At 48.1% G+C, this 23602-nt stretch overlaps 1 protein-coding gene across 10 annotated transcripts in view; it reads right to left on the bottom strand.

The window, feature by feature from the left end:
* The window catches only part of CACNA1E (calcium voltage-gated channel subunit alpha1 E), a 497363-nt gene that overhangs the window by 71787 nt on the left and 401974 nt on the right, over nucleotides 1-23602 (bottom strand). For 7 of the 10 annotated variants that reach the window (XM_065534002.2, XM_065534247.2, XM_065534152.2 and 4 more), the window contains 14 exons: nucleotides 20774-20827; nucleotides 20036-20125; nucleotides 18896-19105; nucleotides 18030-18142; nucleotides 16367-16479; nucleotides 15893-16024; nucleotides 15372-15444; nucleotides 14359-14476; nucleotides 11715-11782; nucleotides 10071-10168; nucleotides 5091-5147; nucleotides 3299-3940; nucleotides 2590-2903; nucleotides 286-445 (listed from right to left, as the gene is read on the bottom strand). In XM_065534002.2, coding sequence (XP_065390074.1) covers nucleotides 286-445; nucleotides 2590-2903; nucleotides 3299-3940; nucleotides 5091-5147; nucleotides 10071-10168; nucleotides 11715-11782; nucleotides 14359-14476; nucleotides 15372-15444; nucleotides 15893-16024; nucleotides 16367-16479; nucleotides 18030-18142; nucleotides 18896-19105; nucleotides 20036-20125; nucleotides 20774-20827 — 2242 coding nt within the window. The remainder of the gene's footprint in view (nucleotides 1-285; nucleotides 446-2589; nucleotides 2904-3298; nucleotides 3941-5090; nucleotides 5148-10070; nucleotides 10169-11714; nucleotides 11783-14358; nucleotides 14477-15371; nucleotides 15445-15892; nucleotides 16025-16366; nucleotides 16480-18029; nucleotides 18143-18895; nucleotides 19106-20035; nucleotides 20126-20773; nucleotides 20828-23602) is intronic. The other 3 variants (XM_065534315.2, XM_065534207.2, XM_065534267.2) reach the window with 1 other exon arrangement.

Here is a 23602-nt window from a genome sequence, read left to right as displayed (position 1 = left end):
ACCTACTGACCAAAGACTGGTAAAGAGTTCCTTTCTGATGACATGTCTCATGCTCTCCTGTCTGACGTTACTCTTTCGGCTACGGGCAGAGTTCAGAGGCTGTGTAACTTACCAACCCACCTCACTTAGTGGGCAACCCAGATGCTCAATGTCTGACCATGCCCCACCAGGAAGGCTTAAGAAGATGGCTGGGCCCCCATCCTTCCTCTCCCCTTCACCCTGCCCTGCCTCACACCTGGCCGTTTACCCTAGCACCAAAGAGGGAGCAACGCGAGGGTGGCTTACGGGTTGGTGGTGCTGAAGATGAACATTGAGCTGTGAGGCACCATGGCTTTGCCTGTCTCACGCTTCTCCTTCTTCTGCTTTTTATTCTCCACCTCCTCATCATCCTCTCTGATCTCTGCCTCCTTCAAGGGACTGGCTTCCCCATCCGTCTTGTTGCTAACTACAAGAGGAACACATTGAAATCTTCAGAAACCATGCAGCATGTGAAACTGGCACCATTTGTGTTTAGTTGGGGATGAAAGGAGAGGAGGAGAAAGGGCTCCAGGGACATCCCTAACAAATGTGCCCTGCAGGCATTGGGGGTATTTACTACCTGACATTGAGTTAAACTCTTCTCTTCTTATTTCACCCTCCCCAGATGTTATGAGAAATAACCTTTTATGTCATATAAATGACTATGATCATGTTTCCCCTTTTAAGGTTGAACTTTTAGAGTCTGATAAACAACGTAGTATTTCTGTTATAAAATTTACAAGGTTTAGATTTTACATCTAAACTCTGGATTCTTTGTACATATTCACTTACTGAATTTTCCCATGGTATACCCCGAGTGGCATGTATTATTGCTCCCATGATACAGATGGGAAAACTAAAGTTCTGGCAATTTAAGTACCTTTCCTAAGGTCATAAAGCTAGTATGGGTTCCTGATTTAAAATCCTATTGCCTTTCAGTGAATCACCCTGCAATGGAAGATTTCAATAAATCATGACTCTGTTTGCAGCAGCCTTTCTGCCTGTGCTTTTTTTTGGCCATGATTAATGTAGAAATGAGAATGTAATAATCATGTGAGTATAGGTTCATGACTGCATCCCAGGATTGGGAGGACGAAGGAGCCAGAGGTCGAGGGGAGCTCTCAGCTGCTGCTGCTGTTTCCATACTCAAGACATGGTATAGGTTAAACTGGCAGGAGGCTGAAGCTGTCACAGCGGGGAAAGGGCCCCACTGCTCCCTGCTCATTGAATGACTCCACCCTGGAACCCTGTGTCAGCAGTGGATCCTGGTGGTCCTGGCCCACGCCAGGGCTTCCTCCTAAAGAGTCAGTCATAAGAAGTATCCAAAAGCCTTCCTATCACATGCTTTTACCTATGACCAAGACCAAAGAGTAGCTCTGGAATTAGAACAGAGGGAGAGTAAAGCTTTATGTTCTTTCTCATAAAAGAAGGCCCCAAACACTTCTTACATATTAAAGCAAACAAACACCAAAAGAGCTGTGGGTCTGGGATCCTGAGACATGCCCAAGTCAACTGAAGCACGCCACTGGACATGGGAGACTGCACTTTCTGAAGCAGTAGTGGCATGTTGACTGTAGAGAACATGCAGAAATGGGAAGGGAGCATGGAAGAAAAACAGGGAGGGGGAAGACTGCCATGTGAAAGAGTAAATACAGAAAAAGTAAGAGGAAAACATCAAAGCTGGAACCCTGTGGTCACAATTCAGTGATCTTGGGACGGCAGGTGGGATTAATGCGGGGACAGCATGAGGCCAGAGCAGCCATGGGGTATGGGGTCAGGGCAAGGATGGGGTGTGGAATTAATAACGCAGGGATGAGGTGTGGGGTCAGGGCAGGGATGGGGTATGGGGTCAGGGCAAGGATAAGGGGTGGGATGAATACAGGGATGGGATGTAGGGTCAGGGCAGGGGTGGAGAAGTGTTTTTTGGTTTGTTTGTTCGTTTTGCTGTGTTTCCCTTTAGGACATCAATAATTAACATTTGTTGCCTAAGGGAACTGTGATGGGGAGAACTTGTGACTAACAGCTCCTAGGAGAAAAAGAGTTGGTAAGAGCAATAGAATCATATAAAATATTAGTACAGGGAACGGCCTCAGAGATCATCTAGTACAACGCTCTCACTTTACAGACGACAAACTGAGGCCTCAAGAGACACAGAGGTTTTTCGAAGGTCACTCAGTGAGCAGAGCCATGGTCCACTCCATCAGAGGCTCCCTAACTTGCTGGGGCAGCAGAGCACCTGGGAGACCCCAGAGAACACCATCAAATATTCATACACCAAAGCAAATAGCTGAATATCTCACTGGGCACAAAGTCACATGTGATCACTCTGAAGACTTGAGTGTGGTCACAGGAACCAAAAGCTTGGGGAAATTTTATGGGAAAAATTTAAGATGAAGAGAATGCTGGCTTATTTTTGTTCTGCACACGGGGAGAAAACTGCCACTCATTTTTACTTCTTGAAGGATGATTTACTTCTCCTGGTGGTGCTTTCCATGTGGCTTTATTGGAAGGGACCCAGCCCCAGACAGGATAGGAGGTGGGGTTGGAGGGGAAACGGGACTGCGCTCTCACTGTGCACCACAGTTGAGTCCACCAAGGGGCCCACGTCGGGGATGGCGACGGTGACGCTGGTGCTCTCGGTGGTGGCCTTGTCCGTGTTGGCCGTGATGCAGGAGAGGTCGGGCTCACTCTGGCTGATGACCCGGCCCATGTCTAGCTGCACATCCCCCAGCAGGGCCTGCTCACTGCTACCTTCCGGCTCCTGCTCCGTCGGCACCATGTCCTTCCCCACTTCCAGCTCAGGATGGGGCAGGACTAAGGGGGCATTAGCCTCATCAAGGCCTCCTGCCAGCCCGGAGCCTCTGGACACCATCAGACTGTTGGTCCTGTGGAGAGAGGAGGAGAGAGCTGGTGCTCAGATGCTGTCCCCAAATGGCGGGTGTGCCTGGCACGAGGGGAAGGTGGGGAAGCTCAGGCAGCCTGGAAGGCACAAAGCCACCACCGCCTTCCACCCCACCCAGCCAGGCAGAGAGGTGCTAAGACCCACACGCCATGGTCACTGCCTTACTCCTGTCCTTCTATCCACGACCCACTTCCAACAGGCCCTCGTTTTCAGGGGGACAGAGCCCACTGCCTGTTATATTTATTCATACCTCACAAAGTGTGTGTCAGCATAATTTCCATTTTATAAAAGGGGAAACTGGAGCTCAGAAAGGCTTATATTGAGGAATGCCTAACAGCAGCCTGTGCGCTGTCCATCTGGACCCCGTGACTCACTTACCTCCTTAAATCCTGGGCTCTCTCTTCTTGGATCGTTGGCTCCTTGGCACCATGGTTGCCCCTGAGCTCAGGGTCCTTCTCCCCTTCAGTGGGCATGGCTTCATCCAGACTGCGTTCCTGGCTAGCAGACCTGCTCCGAGAGGCTGAGGAGGACTCCTTGCCTTCCGTCCTGACGCGGCGATGCCGGCTGCGCCGCTGGCTCTGCCTGTGCCTGGCCCGGTCCTCAAAGGTCACCACAGCCTCTCCTCCCCCCGCCTCCTGCTGAGTCGGGTCACAGTTCCCATGACAGGGCCTGGCCAGCCACGGCGGCTCCCGCTGGCCCAGGGACAAGGGGGTCCTCTGGTTGTCCAGGGCACTGGATCGGTCACCTCCATCCCCCTTGAGGGACCCCCCACGGCTGATGCGCTCCTCCTCGAACTTCTCCAGGGCCAGGCCCAGGGCCAGGCCCTCGATGGCCCTGGGTCTCCGATAAAGGCTGGAGTGGGTGTTGAGTGGGTTGAGGGAGCTGAGTGGGTTGAGCGGGTTCATGGACGGCGCCTCCTCCCTGTTGAGGGCCTCCTGGCTGGACATCTGCATGTGCTTCCTCAGCTGGCTGGTGCGCTGCTCCCACACAGACATGTGGTGCCGGCGCCTCCGCTCCCTCCTGCCAAGGGGAAAGGGCAGGGCTGTGGTCAGAGCCTGAAAGCTGCAGGCAGGGAGGGTGGCCGCAGGGGCCATGTGAGAGGGCGGGACACATGGTGGGGGCAAATGGGAGCGCCCAGGACCTGCAGACAGGAAGCACAGAAAGATGCGAGGAGCAGGCGGGCCACACGTGAGGAGCTCATCGGGCAGGTGCCTCCCAGCCTGGGCACTTTCCACTCCAATCCCTGCTTTGCAGTAACTGAGGGGTGGGTAGGCATCAGCCCTGGGAGGGGTTCCAAGTCCCCAGGGCCTGCTGGGGCAGCAGTCCACAGGCTTACCACGTCTTCACTCCCCTGCTCTCCTTGCTTTCAGGGCGTCTGCTTGTACACACTCAATGGCCCTTGATTCAAGGTCAAAGGTCTTTCCTCCTCCTCTCCCCCTCAATCTCCCTTCCCTCTCAGGTTACAGCCTGGGACAATGAGGGCTGAAATGGTCAGATACCATTGAAGGGTGAGAAGAGTGCCAGGCAGACTTATTACAAAAAGTCTTGATACCACCCTCAAAAGTGAGAGTGCTACGAGTCTCTTTCACAATAGCTAATAAAAGCCACAGAAGGCTAAGTGCAGAGACCACCAGCAGCTCATACTCAAAACTGCGATTGAGCATTTCAGCCCAGGGGCCTAGAGGAGCAATGACGGGGCAGCAGAAACACATGAACACAAATGCAGGAGAGCACACGGGAGAGGGCTTGCTGGGCGGACGGGGAGTCACCTCCTCCCCACGCCTGTGCCTGTGGGCGCACACCTACAAACCGTGAAGGGGACACGCAGATGTACCCACACGCACCCTCACTGAGGCCCACACATAGCTGTACACAACTGCCTACGTGAGAGGTACACCCACCAACACTAACACAACATATACTCATTCACAGGCCAGACTGAAGAGCGAAAAACACACAGGTCACATACGTAGACACACACTGATATAAGCACATGTTGAGAGGTGCAGAGGGCATATCCACAGATCATGTGAACAGAACACACACACACACACCAAGCCTCACACTGACATGCACACCCAGTGCCACTTTGTCTATGGCAAGGACAACGACACATTGTCCCACACCCACACGTAACCACTCACAAACACGCAAACTGGTACACACATACAGGTGGCTGCTGCGTGGCTCCCACATCGACATGTGGTGTCTTCTCCTTCTGTCTCTTCTGGGGAAGAAAAACGAACAGGTTCAGTTCACCCCAACCTCTAGGAACCTCAAGCCCCAGAGCCACCAGCAGATTTCTGGAGGGGGACACAGAGTCCTCTGCGTGGCCATCGGGTCTCCATGTGCCTGCTTGCCTTCTGTAGACTCCCCATGTTCGACTCTCCAATGCAGTGACTTTCAATTCCTTGCTATGTGCAAATACATGGATCTAGGTTTTGAAGCACACATGCAGAGCCACACAGGCTATGCCATTTCACACGATCCACAGCTCCAGATGCTCAAACACCATGCCCCACAGGCACGCAAACTTCCACCTACACATTCTTCAGATTCCTATTTTGGAAATCCAGTAGATGTTGCTGAGTAGTTTTCTTCCCCTCCCCCGAGTCATTTCTAGGGCTAGCATAGCACATTCATTGGGTGTGGCTCCCCAGCTCATGAGTCCTGTAGCAGACCCTGACCCAGCTTCACAAAACATGCAGGGGAGCAAGTGCTCTGCCATGCATGATGTCAAGGCTACAAAGTGGTCCATGGTCAGAGGCAGCACCATCTTTCCATAGGCCACCATCCATGTACTCCAGGATATGAGCAGTGACCTCTGCCTATGAGCAATGCAGAGGCCCTGGCCATAGGCCCTGTTCTATGTTCGGCAGGGCAGAGCACAATATTGACCTTCTAAGCCTTGTAGAGAGAAAACTCTCTTTCATATGCATATTGTGTTCTTACAAACACAAGGTTAGAATGGCGACGTATTAACTGTGCCCACAGAAAGAGACGGGACGCCTGGTAAATAAGCTGTCAGCACAGGGTCAATGCTCAGCTAGAGGATGATACATCTGGGCTATCCTTGCAGTAAGCCTGCCCCAGTTACTGGCCTGATGAACTCAGTCCAGCCTGATGGGCCCTGCTTGGACCTGGGATGTTGGCAAATGCTGTTCCTCTCCTGATAAAGCTGATGCCCACCCACGGAGAACATGCTAGGCAAATTAATCCCCATCAACTACCATCTTTCACATGTCTGCAGAAGAGCCCCCACCCTCTGAGGGAGCAGAGGCAGTTGGTCTGAGGCCCACTCTGGGTGTATGGAAGATGCACAGTGCACATGTGTGTGGCTGCCCAGGAGCACCCACTGATGCAGACATCGTTGTGGAGAAGCCTGTGAGCTCCTCAACTGAATACATCCCTCAGCATCAGTGGTCTGCAATGCAACAAGGCACAGGTGGGGGCAGGAGAGCCAAGAAGCATGGGTAGATACAAAAGTAGAAGCATATGCTCTAGACAGGCAGCATGCACACCTGCTAGGAAAAGCACATCACACCATCTATTTGCAAATTCTCAAATATTCAAATACCCGCTATCCAGAAGCATGTGTGTAAGAGTGTATGTACGTGGAAGGATTCTCTCTCTCACACACACAAGCATGGGCATTCTCTCTACTCACATATGCACAGATTCAAACTTACATTCATACCTAAAATCAGAGAAGCATCCACATGTCTCCAACTCATATGAATGAGACCTTGTGTACACCCCACAATAGCCTTGTGGGATAGGAAGGGCAGGTGGCATTCTTCTCATTTCAAAGATGAGGCAACAGAGGTTCTGAGATCGGAGTGGTTGTCTCTCTGAGATCACAGAGTATATGAGTGAGAGAAATATAACTAGCACTCAGGCACTTTGGTTTTTAACAGTGCTTCTTCTGTGTTTCCCCATGGACAGCCATGTTTGCACTTAAAGTGTAGTCCGAAATCAGCAGTTTCGCCTTAACACCCAAGCAGGGCATGAACACCTGAGCAAGGCATACACGACTGAGCAGAGCACACACACCTGAGCAGTGTATGCACACTGGTGCAGGGCACACACACCTGTGCAGGGCACATACACCTGAGCAGTGTACACACATCTGTGCAGGGCACACACACCTGTGCAGAGTGCACACACACCTGAGCAGGGCACATACACCTGAGCAGTGTACACACATCTGTGCAGGGCACACACAGCTGAGCAGGGCACACACACCCGAGCAAAATGCACACACACCTGAGCAGGGCACACACACCCGAGTAGGGCACATACATCTGAGCAATGTACACACATCTGTGCAGGGCACACACACCTGAGCAGGGCACACACACCTGAGCAGTGTACACACATCTGTGCAGGGCACACACACCTGTGCAGGGCACACACACCCAAGCAAAATGCACACACACCTGAGCAGTGCACACACACCTGAGAAAAATGCACACACACCTGAGCAGTGCACACACACCTGAGCAGGGCACACACACCCGAGTAAGGCACATACATGTGAGCAATGTACACACATCTGTGCAGGGCACACGCAGCTGAGCAGGGCACACACACCCAAGCAAAATGCAGACACACCTGAGCATTGTACACACACCTGTGCAGAGCACACACACCTGTGCAGGGCACACACACCTGGGCAGAGGACACACACCTATGTAGGACACACACACCTGAGCAATGTAGACACACTTGTGCAGGGCACATACACCTGAGCAGAGTACTCACACGAGCAGGGTGCACACATCTTTGCAGGGCACACACATCTGTGCAGGGTACACATACCTGAGCAGAGTGCACACAGCTGAGCAGGGCACACACACCTGGAGGTGGCTCACACCAGCAACACCAACCTCACAGCACATGTACAGCACCAAAGCCCGGGTGTCTGCTGGTCTTGGATGTTTGCAGCACCTCCTTCTACCTCGCTGTGCCCTGATGCACACTCTGCTCAATTCCCACGGCCCTGCCGGTGCCTACCCACATTTCATTCATTCTTTCATTCCAGAAATAGTGAGTTTCTACTCTGGGCCAAGCATCGTCCCAACTCACATCTCTCTAAACCCACTTCTCCCCCAGGCTTCCTCATCTCAGTAAATAGAACCACCCACTCCTAAGTGGCAGCCAGGCCCACCCATCCACATTTTTGGATACCTGTGTGTATGTGTTTTTAACCCAAACTCATGAGTTCAGGGAAGGTGGAGCAGAAATTACTCAAGGCCCAGAGAATATTCCAGAGAGGAATATTCCCTATCAATCTTTGGCATTTCCCTATCAACTTTTAACAATTTGGAAGGGAATTTTTTTCTCTCACTCACAGAAGAGGGATCCAAGGGCCAGGCCTTTAGTTTTAAAAGGCAAAGGCAAGATGATGGCCATGCATGGAGGGAGGTCCCCCCCCCACACGCACACAACCCTGGCACACCCCACAAGGCAAGAAGAGGCTGCTGGGAGCCATTTACCGGAGCTCTAGCCAACCAAAGGCTCCTCCCTTACTAGCTTCAAGTAACAATGACAGGGTCATTGCCAGGATAGACTTCCACCCCCTTGGGGGTCTCAGACCATCCCACAGATGCCCCAGCACCACTCACCACTCACACAGTCCTCATGCAGGCCTGGACGCAAACAACAGGAGTTATGTGGTTCTACAGTCACTTCCCAGCCTCTCCTCCCACACCTCCCCGTCTCACCATGCAGAGACCAGGCCACGCAGGGCCCAGGCCGACTGCCTGTAGCTCTACCACAGGTCCAGGCTGGCCCCCTGAAGCAGTAGACTCACCACTCTCCTTTATCACCTTCTGTTCTCTCCCTAGTCCACTTCAACTGGGTTCTGTTCCAACCTGGCCATGGAAATGGCTCTTGTAAGGTCACTAACAGCTTTCATTTTGCCATATGCAATGGTCCCTTTTCTGTTCCTTATTGTATGTGATTTTTCTACAGTATGCAGCACCGGCACCCACTCTTCCTTCCTGCAGAGTCTTCCCTCACAGGTTTCCAGCATACCATGCCTCCTGTTCTTTCTCTTGCCTCCTAGCTGTACTCCCTTGGTCTCCGTGGCTGGTTTCTCCTCGTAGCAGGATCACCGTCAGCCTCTGTCCTCAGCAGCTAGGTCTCTGGGATACCTGACCCATACCGATGACTTAAATACCATCTAAATGCGAATAACCTCCGCCAATCATTGTTTTAATTCTGACTTTTCTGAGCTCCTGCTGCAGGTAACCAAGAGCCTATTCAACACTTGGATGCCTTAGAAGAATCTCAAAATGAACTTTAGATTTCCACCGGTTTCCAAGGATCCAGTAACTACCACCACCCCCCAACCCGCTGCTTAGTCTGCAAAACCGTAAAACCTGGGATCAATTTTTGTTTCTTCCCTTTTATTCATCCTCACCCCTGCCACGTTGAATCCATGAGCTCATCCTATTGGCTCTCTCTCCAAACTACAGACTGAATGGGATTACTCATGTCCTCCATTTCCCCCACCCTAGTCTAAACCCCCATCACCTCTCCCCTACTTTACTCTGAGAGCTGACTCTTTCCCTGCCTCCACTCTGGCCCCTACAGTCCATTATGCTCCATAGAACAGAGTGACCTTTTTAAAAGTGTAAATCATATCCTATTCATCCTTCCACTTGAGGTCCTCCTGTGATTTCAGCCAGAATAAAAGCTAAATTCTTCCACCTGGACTTTAAGGACCTCAGAGTCGGCCCCGTCCCCTCCCCGGCCCTGTCTCTATCTCCCCTCATTAATTACACATCAGCCACACTGGACCTTGCTGGGAACACTCTTCCTTCAAAATGTCACAGGACTGTCATCTACACATTTAGGTCTCTGCTTAAACAGCTCCCCCTCAGAGAATCCCTTCTGGCTTGACATAAGCTGCTCCCACCCAGCTCCTGTACTTCTCCACTATAGGACCCTGTTTCATTTACTTATAGCACTTGTCACTATCTGAAATGATGTGCGTGTTTATTATCTATCTCGCTCACTGTGTATTCTCAGGAACAGTTCCAGTATGGAGTAGGTGCACTCCTGCAACCAATAGTTTTGTGAGTTGATGAATTGGCTGTTAGCACAGGAGCTCAGTGATCAGTGAAGGGGGCAGCTGACTCACTCGATCGAAGGCATGTTGGGTGCAGACATCGGGCTGACCTCCTTGGCCTTCTGCAGTGCATGTTTCTGGTTGAAGGCCTCTTCCTCCTCCTGTTCATCCTAGACACAAAGCAGAGATAGCTTTGCTTGGGATCCCCAGGAAGGAGAGTAGCTTCCCTTGGCTCTCCTAAAGAAGAGTTCTGAATACCAAGTGAAGTCAGGAAGACACAGGAAGAGGATAAACAAGGTAGCGAGATGTTAGGTTGGCTCGGAGACTTCTGATGGCCAGAGGCCAGGTCCCTTGGGAGTCAGGAGCCTCACTGCTCCGGCATGGCCAGCAATCCTTGTCTCCATCCTGGAGCCATCCACGGGCTGCTCATGAGAACCAGGAGAAGTCTACCCCAACCCGTAGTCCTCAGTGGAGCTGGCTATGGCTGTGGAGGTCAGTGGCAGGAGCTGACACTTCTCAGATGTCCTACAGTGTCTAGAAGTGATGGAGCAGGGGCCTTCCAGGCAAGGACCCCGCCGAGTAAAGTGCCGAGGCTGAGCACCCCATTGCAGTGTCTTCCCTGCACAGCTAAGTGGGTGCTCAGGCAGAGCTCTCATCCCTTCAAGCAGCATTCCTGCAAGCATCCCCTCTGTGATGAACCCAAGGAAAACCAGCTCAGATAAAAGGATTAGAGCGGATAAGAGCACATACATCTTCAGAGCATGCTATGGTTTTCACAGACATTATTTTACTTGATCCTCACAGTAATCACGTGAGGTACACAATGCAGATATGGCATTCCTGCCTCACGCATGAAGAAACTGATGCTAATGGAGATCAGGAGTCCAAGCCAAGCCAGCATAGCCAGTGGCAGGTGTGGGACTCAGACCCAGTTTCTCAGCTACTTAAAGCTGGTATTTTTCCTACCATATATGCGGATAATAAGACCCTCAAGGATGTAGAAAGAACATCAGAGAACGCATGGAAGAAGCTCAGAAACGTCAGCAGGATGCTATGCACTTCTGTCCAAAACCAAATTGACACTCTCTGTGGAGAAAAGGGTATTTACTCATCTCTGTAGACCATCCCACTGCTGTTAATATTGCCTCCCCATACTGGGGAAATTAATCAGAGAAAAGAAGGGAACAGTTCTGTGAAAATTTCCCAGAACTGTATCTGGGAAATTTAGTATCTGGCTTCATTGAAATTTCCCCAAAATGACCTTGGCCACTGGAATATCCCAATAGCCATAGCCCAGGAACTGTGATGGCCCTGATCTCTCTCCTACCAAAACCCAGAAGGGTTAAGTCATGTGATTCAGGTCACACAGCCATAGGTTGCAGTAGCAGAGGTGGAACTTAAAACCAGGGCTCTAGAATTTTCCTGACTCTCCATGATAATCCTGGAAAGGACTCCTTTGAGGGCTCATAGAAATTAAGATGTTATTTTTTGTGTTCCTTGAGGCCCCCTAGGTGAGGCTGAGGCTCACCAAACTCAATAAAAGTGAACCAGGCTTCCATCATCGGTGTGTGGCTATCCAACTGTCCAGAAGTTTCCAGAAAGGGCCTTCTTGGCAGGCCTGAGTCAGACAATGTAGACTTTTGGAGAGAGTTCCAAAACCCAGAGGGCACCCAGTGGCACTAGAGAAACATCAGATCCCCAGAGAACAATGCTTACCTTGGTCAGCTCCTGGGCGTTGGCTAGATTATCTACAGCAATAGCCAAGAACACATTCAGTAGCGTGTCTGGGGTGATGAATTAAGGATGGGCAAATAAGAAAAGCAAAAGTCTTCAGCAAGCCTGAGAGGCCACCTAATGATCTTTCCTGCCTGGGACACTAACAGGAACAGAAGCTACCCTGAAGAGTCACTTAAGCAGGGGCTGTGGGAACAGACAGGGAGATGCTGTACAACTCTGTTGAAAGGAGAAAGAGGGTATTTCTTCCTTCCTTCCACATATCATCTCTTTACCCAGGATAAAGAAATACCTGAATCAAACCATCTGGGGGCCAGATGGGGTGAGGAGAATTACAATACTGTGAAAAGTTATTATTTGGTCTTTAACTATGTATCCCAGCATACAACTCTTAAAATCCTTAGAAACTCCAAAGTGATATCTGGTAGCCCCTAGGTAGCTTCTGGACGGGGGCTGGTCACCAAACCAAGGCATGATTAGAGGGTTGGAACTTTCAGCCCTATCCCCCGAACCTCCAGGGAGGGGGGAGGGACTGAAGGTTAAGTTGATCATGAATGGCCAATGGCTTAATCAATCATGCCTATGTAATGAAGACTCCATAAAAATCCAAAAGGACAGGGTTCAGAGAGCTTCTGGATAGCTGAACATGTGGAGGTTCCTGGAGACTGGCACTCCCGGAGAGGGCATGAAAGTTCTGTGCCCATCCCCAATGTCTTTCCCTCTGCCTCTCTTCAACTGTATCCTCTGTAATATCCTTTATAATAAACTGGTAAATGTGTTTTCCTGAGTTCTGTGAGCCACTCTAGCAAATTAACTGAACCCAGGAAGGGGTTGTGGGAACCCCAAATTATAGCCTTCAAAACACAGGTAAAGTAACCTGAGGCATGCAATTGTCATTGTAAGGCAGTGGCAGTCTTGGGGATTCAGCCCTCAACCTGTGGGATCTAATGCTATCTCCAGGTAGATAGCATCAGAATTGAATTAGAGGACACCAACTAGTATCCGCTGCAGGATTGTTTGCTTGGTGAGCAAAAAACCCCACACATTTGGTTACAGAAGTCTTCTGCATTGATTGTTGATGAATAAGGGAACAGAAAAAGCACTTTGAATTTGTTCAGCCACATTCAAAAGGTCTTTAGACAGCTGTGGCCTCTACCCATAGCAATAACAACTAAGAGAATCACTGAACAAGATGTGTAGGGAGCTCAGTGTGGGAGCTCATCTGCCCATTCTGGGAGGCTGAAATTGAATCCTACCTAGGCCAATGGGCGTCACACCATTCTGTCCTTAAAGACAAAAAGAATGAGATTCCACAGCCCCTGTTACTGAGCATCTCCCAATAATGAGATGCTAACTTCTCCCGTTCTTCTTGTGAGGGTCCTGAAGGGTTCTACATTTCATTTAACAAAATGTCACACAGCAGACATGATTCACTATGAAATATATTCCTATGCCATACTCTAGGGCCTGAAGTCTCAGTTTCCAACTGTCTTCAAAGCCTATGTGTTATGGAACATAGAACTGTTGTAGCATCAAAGTCCAGCTCTGACTACCCCCAGAATATCAGGACAATTATTATGCCATTGGGACACATGGCGCTTCCATGACTGTGACTCACTACCTGGTGTTCTTTTCATGAGTTTCTTATGTTGAGCTTCTAGTCAGCTCCAACCTCTAGATGTTTTCAGGGCAGAAAACTTAAAAGAGCACGTCTAGTCTATGAAGCTATGGAAAATGCAAAAATACACCTGCATCCCATGGTTCTCCCTTTTTATTCTACTAATCCCAATTCATGGCCAACCCCACTCCCCAAAAGCATCTAACAGTTGTATAGAAGTTTGTAATTATAAATCACATGCAAATAAATTGTCTCATTTAGTATTCACCACTAACAAAGGAGATAAATATTATTATCCTCCTTTCAGTTGTAAAACATAGAAGCTTGGAGTGATTAAGTAACTTTCCCAAGGCCACACAGCTGATACACAGAGTTGCTGGGATTAAAACCTAAATCTCCTGGTCTAGATCTTGTGATTGGATAGGGCACTGGAGTTAGATGGAACTGGACTTTAGTCTCCCTTTACAATTTAATAGTTATTTTACTCGAGATTTTTTTTCTCCTATAAGGATTAAATAGTGCCTATGAAGCACTTAGTTTAAGGTCTCACGTATAGCCCAAATACAGTACATATTTGCTAGAATTAGCAGTAATGGCATTAATCCTAATGCTAATGTTTTGAGATCTTACTATGTGGCAGGCTTTGTTCTACATTAGCATGTAATTAATTCATTAGTGGTATAATGTGCCTATTTCAGCCTACAGTGATCTTTGCTTTGTCTAATGTTGTCCAGCTCATAGTACCACCAACCATTCAATGTAACAGTCTCCTATGTTATTCTTTGCATACATGACAGATTTGGATAATACTCTATCTTGTTTATGTTTGTATTCTTTACCCAACTAGTACATGAAGTCCTTCAGGATCCTTATTTACTTTAGTACACCAAACAATGTCCACGCCCCTGTCCCACCAACCCAAGCTCTAGCACCACCACCACCAATACCTCCTCAAATGCTGGTCCAGGAAGGCGGGCAGCTTGAGGAGGTACATCTTAAAAAGGATACAGTTGCCAAACAAGGTAAGCACAATGAAGTAGATGGCAGACCACATGCCTGAGCTGACCCCGCCCTGGGAGCGGATCCCATTGTACATCACCTCATTCCAGTCCTCACCCGTCAGGATCTACACAAAGCAAATGACAGGCACATCAGAAACCTGGGCTGGTGGAGAAAATGGGGTCAATACCAAGGGCAAATTCTGGGCCTGGGTCTTTTGCATCTACCCCTTTGCTTGACCATCCTGCCAGGGAGTTAAAAAAAAGTCCCATAAATAATCCTGAACTTTCTTTTGATATGGAAGAGAATTTTAGACACTGAAAATGGAAGGAGAGCATCAAAGGGAAAGGTTCTGTTCCTCCAACTACAGAGTGTCTCCCACCTTCAGTTTTGCAAGGTCCTTGTGGAAATCACACAGATCAGGTGGTCTGGTCATTACCTAACTGTCCTCAGAGCTGCCCAGATACAGGGTCTGGAACAGCAGCAGGATTGGAAAGAGCCTTGTGAGCTGCAGTTCAGGAAACTTGGGTTCTGGTCCAACCTCAGATTCTGGCCAAATAGTATTTTTCTTTAGGTCTAAGATACTATCAATTTTGAATTTTCCCCATGATTTAAACAGTTGAGTTTTGGGGGGAGCAGGGGTGGAAAAGAGACCTTGTTAAATAAACACCATTTAATGGATACCTTGTTAAATGGGTTAGAAGATGTCCCTAGATTTCAGAAAACCATAGATGTGATTCTTGGCTGAATGCCTCAGACTCAATGTCTCCTGCAAACTCACAGGTGTGGGAGAAGGACAGTGAGATGGTCCCAACAGAGCTCTCTTATTATTGGTAAGAACAAAGCCACAGAAGTTCTAGGGATTATTGTAGTAATGACCGCTCAACTAGAAAGAGTGTCTCACTCCCCTGGGAGGAGCCTGGAAAGGAAAAGCAGAATTGTCCTGAAACTCATCCTTGTCTTGCAGTGTGCAGTCCAAGGGACCTCACGCAGCACTTGTGAACCGTCAGCTGGCCTCATACCTGGAACACGGTCATGATGGCTGCAGGGAAGGTGTCAAAATTTGCCGAAGGAGTCCCATCATTAAAGTTAAACCTGAAAAAAAAAGTAGAGAAAAGAATGGAATGAAAATCTCACATACCAAGTTTTTCATTCCCCAAGATCACAGTTTTCATCACTTCTTTTCCCCTTTCTTCTACAACACCCTTCTTCCCTACTTTTTCCTCATTCCACATAACTTATAAAGACTGTAACAATGACTACTACTGATGAACTATGCACTTTGAAGGATGTGCCCATGCTGCACATTTCAGGGACAGCACCAAAGAAATGGGTCCCCGGAACGAGAACCCTGTACAGCCTGAAAGTAATAAAAGCAGAGATGTTTACTCCACATATGCACGCACTCGGTGGTCAATTCAGGCCATGGGCAAAGGCAGACAGGATAGTAACATGGTGATCGAGTTAATATTAGACCCTGGCCCAACACAGGCTAGGACTAGGTTTTGAGCCTCCTTTGGATGGAAAGCTTCTGAGCACTTACCTGCCACCAAATAACTGCATTCCTAGGAGAGCAAAGACAACAATGAAGAGGAAGAGGAGGAAAAGTAAACTGATGATAGACTTCATTGAGCTCATCAAGGAGACCACCAAATTCCGCAGGGAAGCCCAATACCTACAAAACCCAGACAATGTGACAGCTGTGAACACTGCATACCAAGTTAGCCCCCAAGCCCAGCTCAGCATCTGCCTGGTAGTCTATGAAATAACCTGCATTTGTATATTTGTAGGAAGTAAAGAGGGCAGCAACCTATTGCTCCCCTTGGGAATGTGGCACCATAGATATTTTTGGTTTAATCTTTGGAGAAGAAGGAAGAGCTAAAGAATAGAGAAGGGGTGGGGCAGGGAAGGGATACTTTCCCCCTAAGGGGGAAAGAGAAGATGGAAGAAAATATAAGGCAGAGAAAAGGTTCTACTCTCAAAGTCATCGGGAAAAGTCCAAATTCTGCTCACTTACTTGGTTATTTTAAATATTCTTAGAAGCCGGAGGGCTCGCAAGACACTGATTCCAAAAGACGTACCAGGTCTGAAGATTGCCCAGACCACTTCAAAGATACTGCCCACTGTGACCTAGAGAGGCAATGCCAGTCACAGTGAGAGGAGGAGGAGGAGAAGAAGAGGGGGCATTCTAACGCCCAGCACACAATCAACAGCTCTCAGTGGGGGATGGGGGAATAAAAACTCTCCTCTCCCACCAGCCCTACCTTCAGAAAAACTACCTATGTGGGAAGCTGCCACCTCTCTCCCATTGCTCTTCAATCCCCTTCCTAACTTTAATCCTTCATATTGTAGATTGGCTTACTGACGCCTGTCCTTGGTGAAAACTACAACAGCCAGTTGCTGCTTCTGCTGCTCTGACAAAGGAGTGGTACTCAAAACGAAGAAACTGATTTGGATTAGTACAAGTTTCATCTCAATACAGAAATCTCAGAGAAGGTCTACATTCTCTCATAATCCTAAAATTCAGTGCTAACAAGAACGTTTCGGTCCTTGATATAATAAATATCTCTCAGTCACAGAGGTCTTGCATCCCGCAATGTGACAGTTCATGGTGATGTAGGATCTGATTGCTACAAGATGCAGCAATTGCAGATGAACATTTCAATTTCCTTTTATTTTAATTATGTATTTATTGAATGTCCACTATGTTCTAGATATTGTGCTAGGAGAAACAACAACTATTAATCCCGAGAGTAATGCCGAAAGGTACGGACACAAAGAAACTAAGGTTAAAGTGATCTCTCACTAGCTGCTATGCCTGAAAATTGCCCATACTCAGAACCATATGCTCCAAGTTAAAATGTAGATTAGCAAGTGCTCGAAATCTTTAGCACCTAACTGAAGCTTTGGCAGAAAAAGTAGTGGGATTGGCACAAAGAGAAGTGGTTCAGGAGCCCAAAGTTCTGCGACCCAATTCTGCTGCTAACTGGGTATATGAACTTGGGCACGGGAGCTTCTATTTATTCTTGTGTAAGTGGGAAGGCTAACTCCTGAAATGTAATATAGTTCATAGGACTCCTGTAAGCGGCAGGGGACAAAAATAAAAGATATGTGAAAGCACCTTGAAGTGTTAGCACAATGTATACATTTAGATATCCACACTATGTAGAAAGTAAACAGCTGACTGAGAGATTCTCTGTGGGGACTTGCTAATATAAGAGTGTGTGTGTATGTGTTTGCGTGAGGGTCTATCTAGATAATTATCCCAATTTTAAACTGAAGTAGAAAAACAAATACATAAGCTTCTCTTTCCTATGGAACCACCTCTAGAATCAAGTCCTTTGTCCTTCTCAGGCTTCCCCCAAGATAATAAGTGGTTCAAAAGTCTGGCTATGGGTAGCTTTGTAAACTCTCACGGAGCTATACACTTAAGTGTACCCTTTATAATGTATGTGTTACATTTTAATAAAAATATTGAAAATTAAAGAGCTTAGAAAAACAAATAAACCTTGCATGGGAAGGATTCATTCACTTCTGAATTCCCTTTAGCTAATCTTATCGATTCTCTTTTTATATATTCTGATTTCAGTATCTCATGCTGAGTAAGGAGCAAGCTGCTTATCTAAAACCAGGGCCTATCAACACAAAGCAGGAGCACACGCAGGCTTCCGATGACTTACCCCAAAATCAAAGCAGTTGAATGAAGAGTGAAAATAAAGGCGAGGCCCCATGCCATACATCTTCAGGGACATCTCCAAGAGGAAGAGTCCCAGAAACAGAAATTCTGCATAGTCTGGAAGTATTAAAAGTAGAGCATTGGTTCCACATGTGGGGTGGGCTCAGGCACTTCTCAGCTAACACACCCACTTACAGAGCAGCTCACAAAAACACATGTCGGGACATTCGGTAGCCATATCAGGCCAGGGCTGGGCAGAGCCTAATGATGTCTGAGTACCCTCTGACCCAGGCTGAGTCCCAGGCGCACTCAACAGATCAGCATTGCTCTCTTTCAGTAGGCAGGCCTGTCACTGGCCTTTATATGGTAGAGGGCCCTTAGAGGGCAAAGAGAGGACTTACTATGGCTTTGATCAAAGGGCTGGATTCCTCCCCACACACCCAGCAGGGACAGGCCCCTGACCCTCACTCATGCCCAGTGGCAGTCTAATCTGGAGCTGACCTATCAGCTCTTCTTCCAGTCTATTTGAGATCTCCATTGCCCTGAGAACTTCCTGCCCAGGATTTCAGTGATCAAAACTCCCGATCATTGAGCCTCCTTAAGAAAGGAAGTGAAGGCTTTGTGGTACCCAAAAGTATAACGCTATGCTATCTTGTTGATTCATCAGCAATGATCTGTTTACCTAAAGAATGAAAGCTGGAAACAGTCATGAGATACTCCAGCCCCCTTGAGAATGATGTGGCCTCCCTCACAGTGTGAAGAGGTAGAACTCCTCCTAGCAGGGTGCTTTGCTCTCTTGCGTTCACACACACACCAAGCTGCCCCACATGGGGACCAGCAGAGGAGGCTTTAGAGAGAGGCTTTACTTACAGAGGAGGTGGGTGAGCCACTGGGGCTGGTTGTGATGGACAATGGCCACACAGGCAGTGTTGAGTGCTACAAGGCTCAGCACAATCCAGTAAAACACCTGGGATTTAACCATGTGGCGAATGGAGATGCGCAGAAGCCTTTCCTTGTGCCGGAAATAAGAGACCCCATCTACCTTTGCACTTTTGATACTGGCTCGGGCCAGAGGTGTGCCTAAGGGGAGAAGTAAGGAAGAAGAATGAGGCTGCAAAATATCCTGTGGTCATCCTCCACGGCCAGGGAGCATTCGAAGGACAAGATGGGCTGCTCTAGTCCAAGGGCAAGATGACTGCCACATTGCAGGTCTGGAGAATCCCCATCTTATGGGCTCAGTAGTTTCTACAGGCAGTGAACCTGTTTTTCCTCTCTGGGCACTCTCAGTCCTAAGAAATGGAAAGATTCCCCAGGCAGGACACCAGCGTCTTGAATCTTAATAGGATCGTGTTTATGTTTGCAACAGATTGGGCTTCTCTCTGCCCTTTCCTTTTAAATAGCTTCAAGCACTACAATCCTTTTGCTGCATTGGTAGTATTTCTACTACTGGTGGCACAAAACAGCAAGGAGCTTTGTAAGTCTCTTCTGCTTTTGAGGATGGAACAAGATTTTTCCCTTTTTCTGGGGAGGAAAAACCTGCCATCAGCCAGAATCTCTAGGAGCACCTGAGATGGAACCCATAATATTAAAGAATTGCCAATCAGAATTAGTTTTAAGTTAAGCAAATGGCTTCAAGATCTCACATCCATGTCCCTGGAAGCAACAGGTCCTCAGGATCCTTTGAACAATGTCCCAAAGTGGGTTCTCATCATCACTCCCAGGAGAGGGAGGATACCTCTGCAAATGGAATACATCTGCCACACCTGAAAAACTTGGGTTGGATTCTTAGCTCTAAATCCCATGTTTCATGTGAACAGTATCCCCAGGTCTTTTTTTTTTTTTTTTTTAAACAAATCATAATCTAGATTCCATTTCCACCCTTTTCCTTAATTACATTCATAAATTCTGGACTGTTTGGATTCTTTCCCTCCTTGTGGTGCTTCTCAAAAGATAGGATCTTCCTTTTCATGGGCGATCAGAGAAGTAAAAGATCTAACTGGATCCACTCACCCACAGAGGAGATATCAACACAGTGCTCATCGCTGGAGTCTCGGGTCATGGCCTCTGTCCGGCTCCTCTTGATGGTTGCCCTTCGAAGCACTGCACCAGGGAAAGGGAAGGCCAGTGAGAGGCCACAAGTACACCCAGACCATTCTGGACAAAACTTTGAGGAATGCAGGCAAGAGGCCTTGTTTGAGGTCCCTGTAACATTGGCATCTATCTGCCTTTAATACCTGAGCCAGGGTAAGAGAAATCAAGGACGTCTACTAGACCACAAATGCTGTGCTCACCAGCACCTCCTGCAACACAAGGGCTCTGGAAGCCATGCTAGAGCCTATCTAAATGCAGAAGGTAAACAGGCACTCCGTATCCATCTGAACTGGCTCTTCACCTACAATGCCACTTCCTGGTAATGAAAGTGGTCTCAAGGTGACCCCCACACATTTTAAGAGAAGGTCCCTTTAGATAGCATTGGTTGTAGGACGGCCTTTTCCTCGCTCAGTATCAATCACATGCCCTGGAACAAAGCAACCCTTGGGTTTCATTTTCATCACTTTAAAAGGCATTTAAATCTGTGACTCAATTCCCTTCATTTTAAAGCATGAGGGATTTTATGACTGAAAGACTCTCATTTCAAATCCCAGAGCACCGTCTTTTATTTCTTTCTCCCCTTTTGATCAAGAGAGATTGCCATCGCCGAAGAGGGAGCAAATGCAACTGGAATAAGGCGTCAGAACATTTCCTTACCTTCTAAGGCAGATGTTCCAGCATTTTTATTTTCTTCAGCGAGCATGACTTCCTCTATATGGAAACAAATGGTTTGGTAAATTATCTGTAAATGCCAAATTACTCTGCAAGATGAAAATCCCTCAGGGACAGCTCCAGCTTAGGGCAACAGAGAGAGAGAGCAGAGTTCAGAGCCTGTCACAGGCACCAGCATCAGAAAGAAAGCAAGTGTCACAGAGGGTGCACAGAGAGCTCCTGAGAACAGAATGGAAGCCTCGGGGAGGGGGTGCTTGGGGTAACAATCCACTCTGTGTCTGATACCCCTGTTCAGGAGGATACCTGTGAGAGGAGAAGAAGAGGCTAAAATCCTTGATAGGAATGAAAAATTTCTATTTCTGTTTTTAATTCCACCCAGCTTCCTGTCTTTCCTAACTCCTTGAACTTCTAGCTGCAAGAGCTTCCTTAGCTTCTCTTGCCAGTGGCCACTGGTCATAACATCTACACCCTCATTCAGGAGCTGAGCCCACGTTTTGGGCTTTAGTCTATGTCTCTGAGGAGGGGTCAGAGGAAGATGCCCAAAGGTCCTCGGAGACAGGACGGGGGCTTGTGGGCTTCCTTCTGTCCCCATTGCTTCCATCCTTTCTTGGTTTACCACAGCCTGAGCCAAAGAGGCTTGGGCCAATCATGAATTTGTCCCTAAGATAAAATAAAAAGTAAGTATTTGGTTTTTGTCTCTGGTTCCTGGCAGTCTTCCGTATGCTAATGAAATGACTCATGGAGGAGAGAGGGGCCCCATAGGTTAGAGGAGGTAGCTTGTAGCCAGAACAAACAGCCACAGGACTGGAGGCTAGAACTTTCAGCCTCTCCCTACTCCCACTTCTAGGGAGGAGGGGGCACTAGAGATGAGTGTAACTGCCAATGGCTGATGGTGTAATCGAGCATGCCTATGTAATGAAATATCCATGAACCCCCCTAAATGTTGGGGTTCAGGAGGCATCTGAGTTGGTAAACACATCAATGAGCTGGGACGGTGGCATTCCCAGAGAGGACACGAAACTCTGTGCCCCCCACCCCCATCCCCTGCCCTATACACCTCTTCCATTGGGCTGTTCCTGAGTCGTATCCTTTATAATACAGTATGGTTTTTCCAAAGTTCTGTGAGTCATTCTAGCAAATTACTGAACCAGTGAGGAGTGGGGGGGGGGGAGGTTGTGGGAACCCCAGATTTGTAGTCAGCCAGGCAGATATGCTGGTTGCCTGGAGACCCCACTTTTGGCTGCCATCTAAAGTGGGGGCAGTCTTATGGAACGGAGCCTTTAACCTGTGGGGTCTGTGCTAATTTGAGGTAGTATTTAGTGTAGAATTTAACTGATTGTTGAACACCTAGTTGGTGTTAGAGAACTGAAGGACTGGTTGATGATGAAATAATATATTTGCTTATTGGAGTTCTAAAACAACACCACACAGTCCCCTGTATTCTTCCCTCTTGGTGCCCCCAGGAGCAGTCCCATACTCTACTGAGGTGTCATCATCTGAAGGGGAATATTTTCTACTAAGACTTGTTGGACCAAACCTCACTAGCATCCCTCCAAGTGCACCAACAAAATAGCCTTTCTCTCCCAAGTCTGGTGGGATCCTGCATGCCCTATGAGGAGGAGTGATGGGATGAGTTTTGAGCCCAACCCACAGGTCAGGGAGCTGGAGGCCTCAGTAAACATTCCCTAAGATCCCAGCTGCTGGGGGAAAGCTAGCCTCAGACCCTACTAAACAATGGTTTAATTTAAACATAAACACTTTTAACAAGTAAAAGGACAGTAGGAGAGGTTAAAGTCATTACCATAATTCCAGCTGCAGATAAAACTGAGAGTACATAATGTATTTCCTAGGGAGGCGAACATGTTAAGGCTGGGATAGTACTCATAGGACGGCCATTATTACCAAGTCATAAATGTTTGCTTTCTTTTTTAAGTATAGCCTCTGGCTAAGTTAATAGGTCAAGTGCTATTGGTGAGGCACTCCTGCCTGCAGACATAAAGGGGTTTTAAGTCATTTTATAGCACATGTTTGGAGGGCATCATTTTAAAATTAGGAACGTGTTAAAATCCCTCATAGCAACTTTAATCACCTTAGCCAGACAGTTACTTTTGCTATACACAATGTCTGGGCTTTGAGGTGGGCAGATCTGGGGACCCCCCAGGATAGATGGAAGGTGTGTGGTGCTGCTGAGATCTCTGGGAAGCACTCAAGGGCTCTGGATGTGCTGAAGCCACCCCCCTTCCTCCCCACCTCATCCCTTTTGCCAAGTTCGCTTTAGAACTTGAGTGTCTTTCCAGGGAAATGTAACCCATATGTCTCTGATTCACTCGCGCTCCATTTGTAAAGGGAAGGGCCAGGAAGCACATTTTGACGTCGCAGTGCGTCTTTTTTCTTAGAAGGAGAGAGCTGGCTTTGCCAACTGGAAGAAAGGGAAGCCTTGGAATTCTGCAAGTATTTGAAAAGCAGAGCCCCAGCGAGCAGCATACCCTGCCACCTGACCTGTGTGGGGTGGCCAGGGCTGGGAGGGCTCCTTCCTGGGTCTGCTGCCAGCTCTCTTAGTGGTCTGTCAGATGGCTCCTCCACCAAGAAAGCCAAGGACAGCTGGGACCATCGAGCTGCCTGCCTGGCCTGGAGGCAAATCTGCTTGCCCTCCCATGGCAAGCCTGAGTTACCATTCTGGGAAGCGGTAGGGGACATTCATGTCTGCTTCATCCCTACACAACAGCCTTGGAGGAGAAAGGGCGAAACGCAAGTATAGTCAATACACATTGCTTATGTTTCCAGAGGCTACAAGGGAGTGCAGATAGCAATCAT

Source organism: Macaca fascicularis, chromosome 1 (genome assembly GCF_037993035.2).
Source record: "Macaca fascicularis isolate 582-1 chromosome 1, T2T-MFA8v1.1".
Classification (NCBI taxonomy): domain Eukaryota; kingdom Metazoa; phylum Chordata; class Mammalia; order Primates; family Cercopithecidae; genus Macaca; species Macaca fascicularis.
Note: the sequence above shows the minus strand (reverse complement) of the source record. Positions and strands in the feature narration are given on the sequence as shown.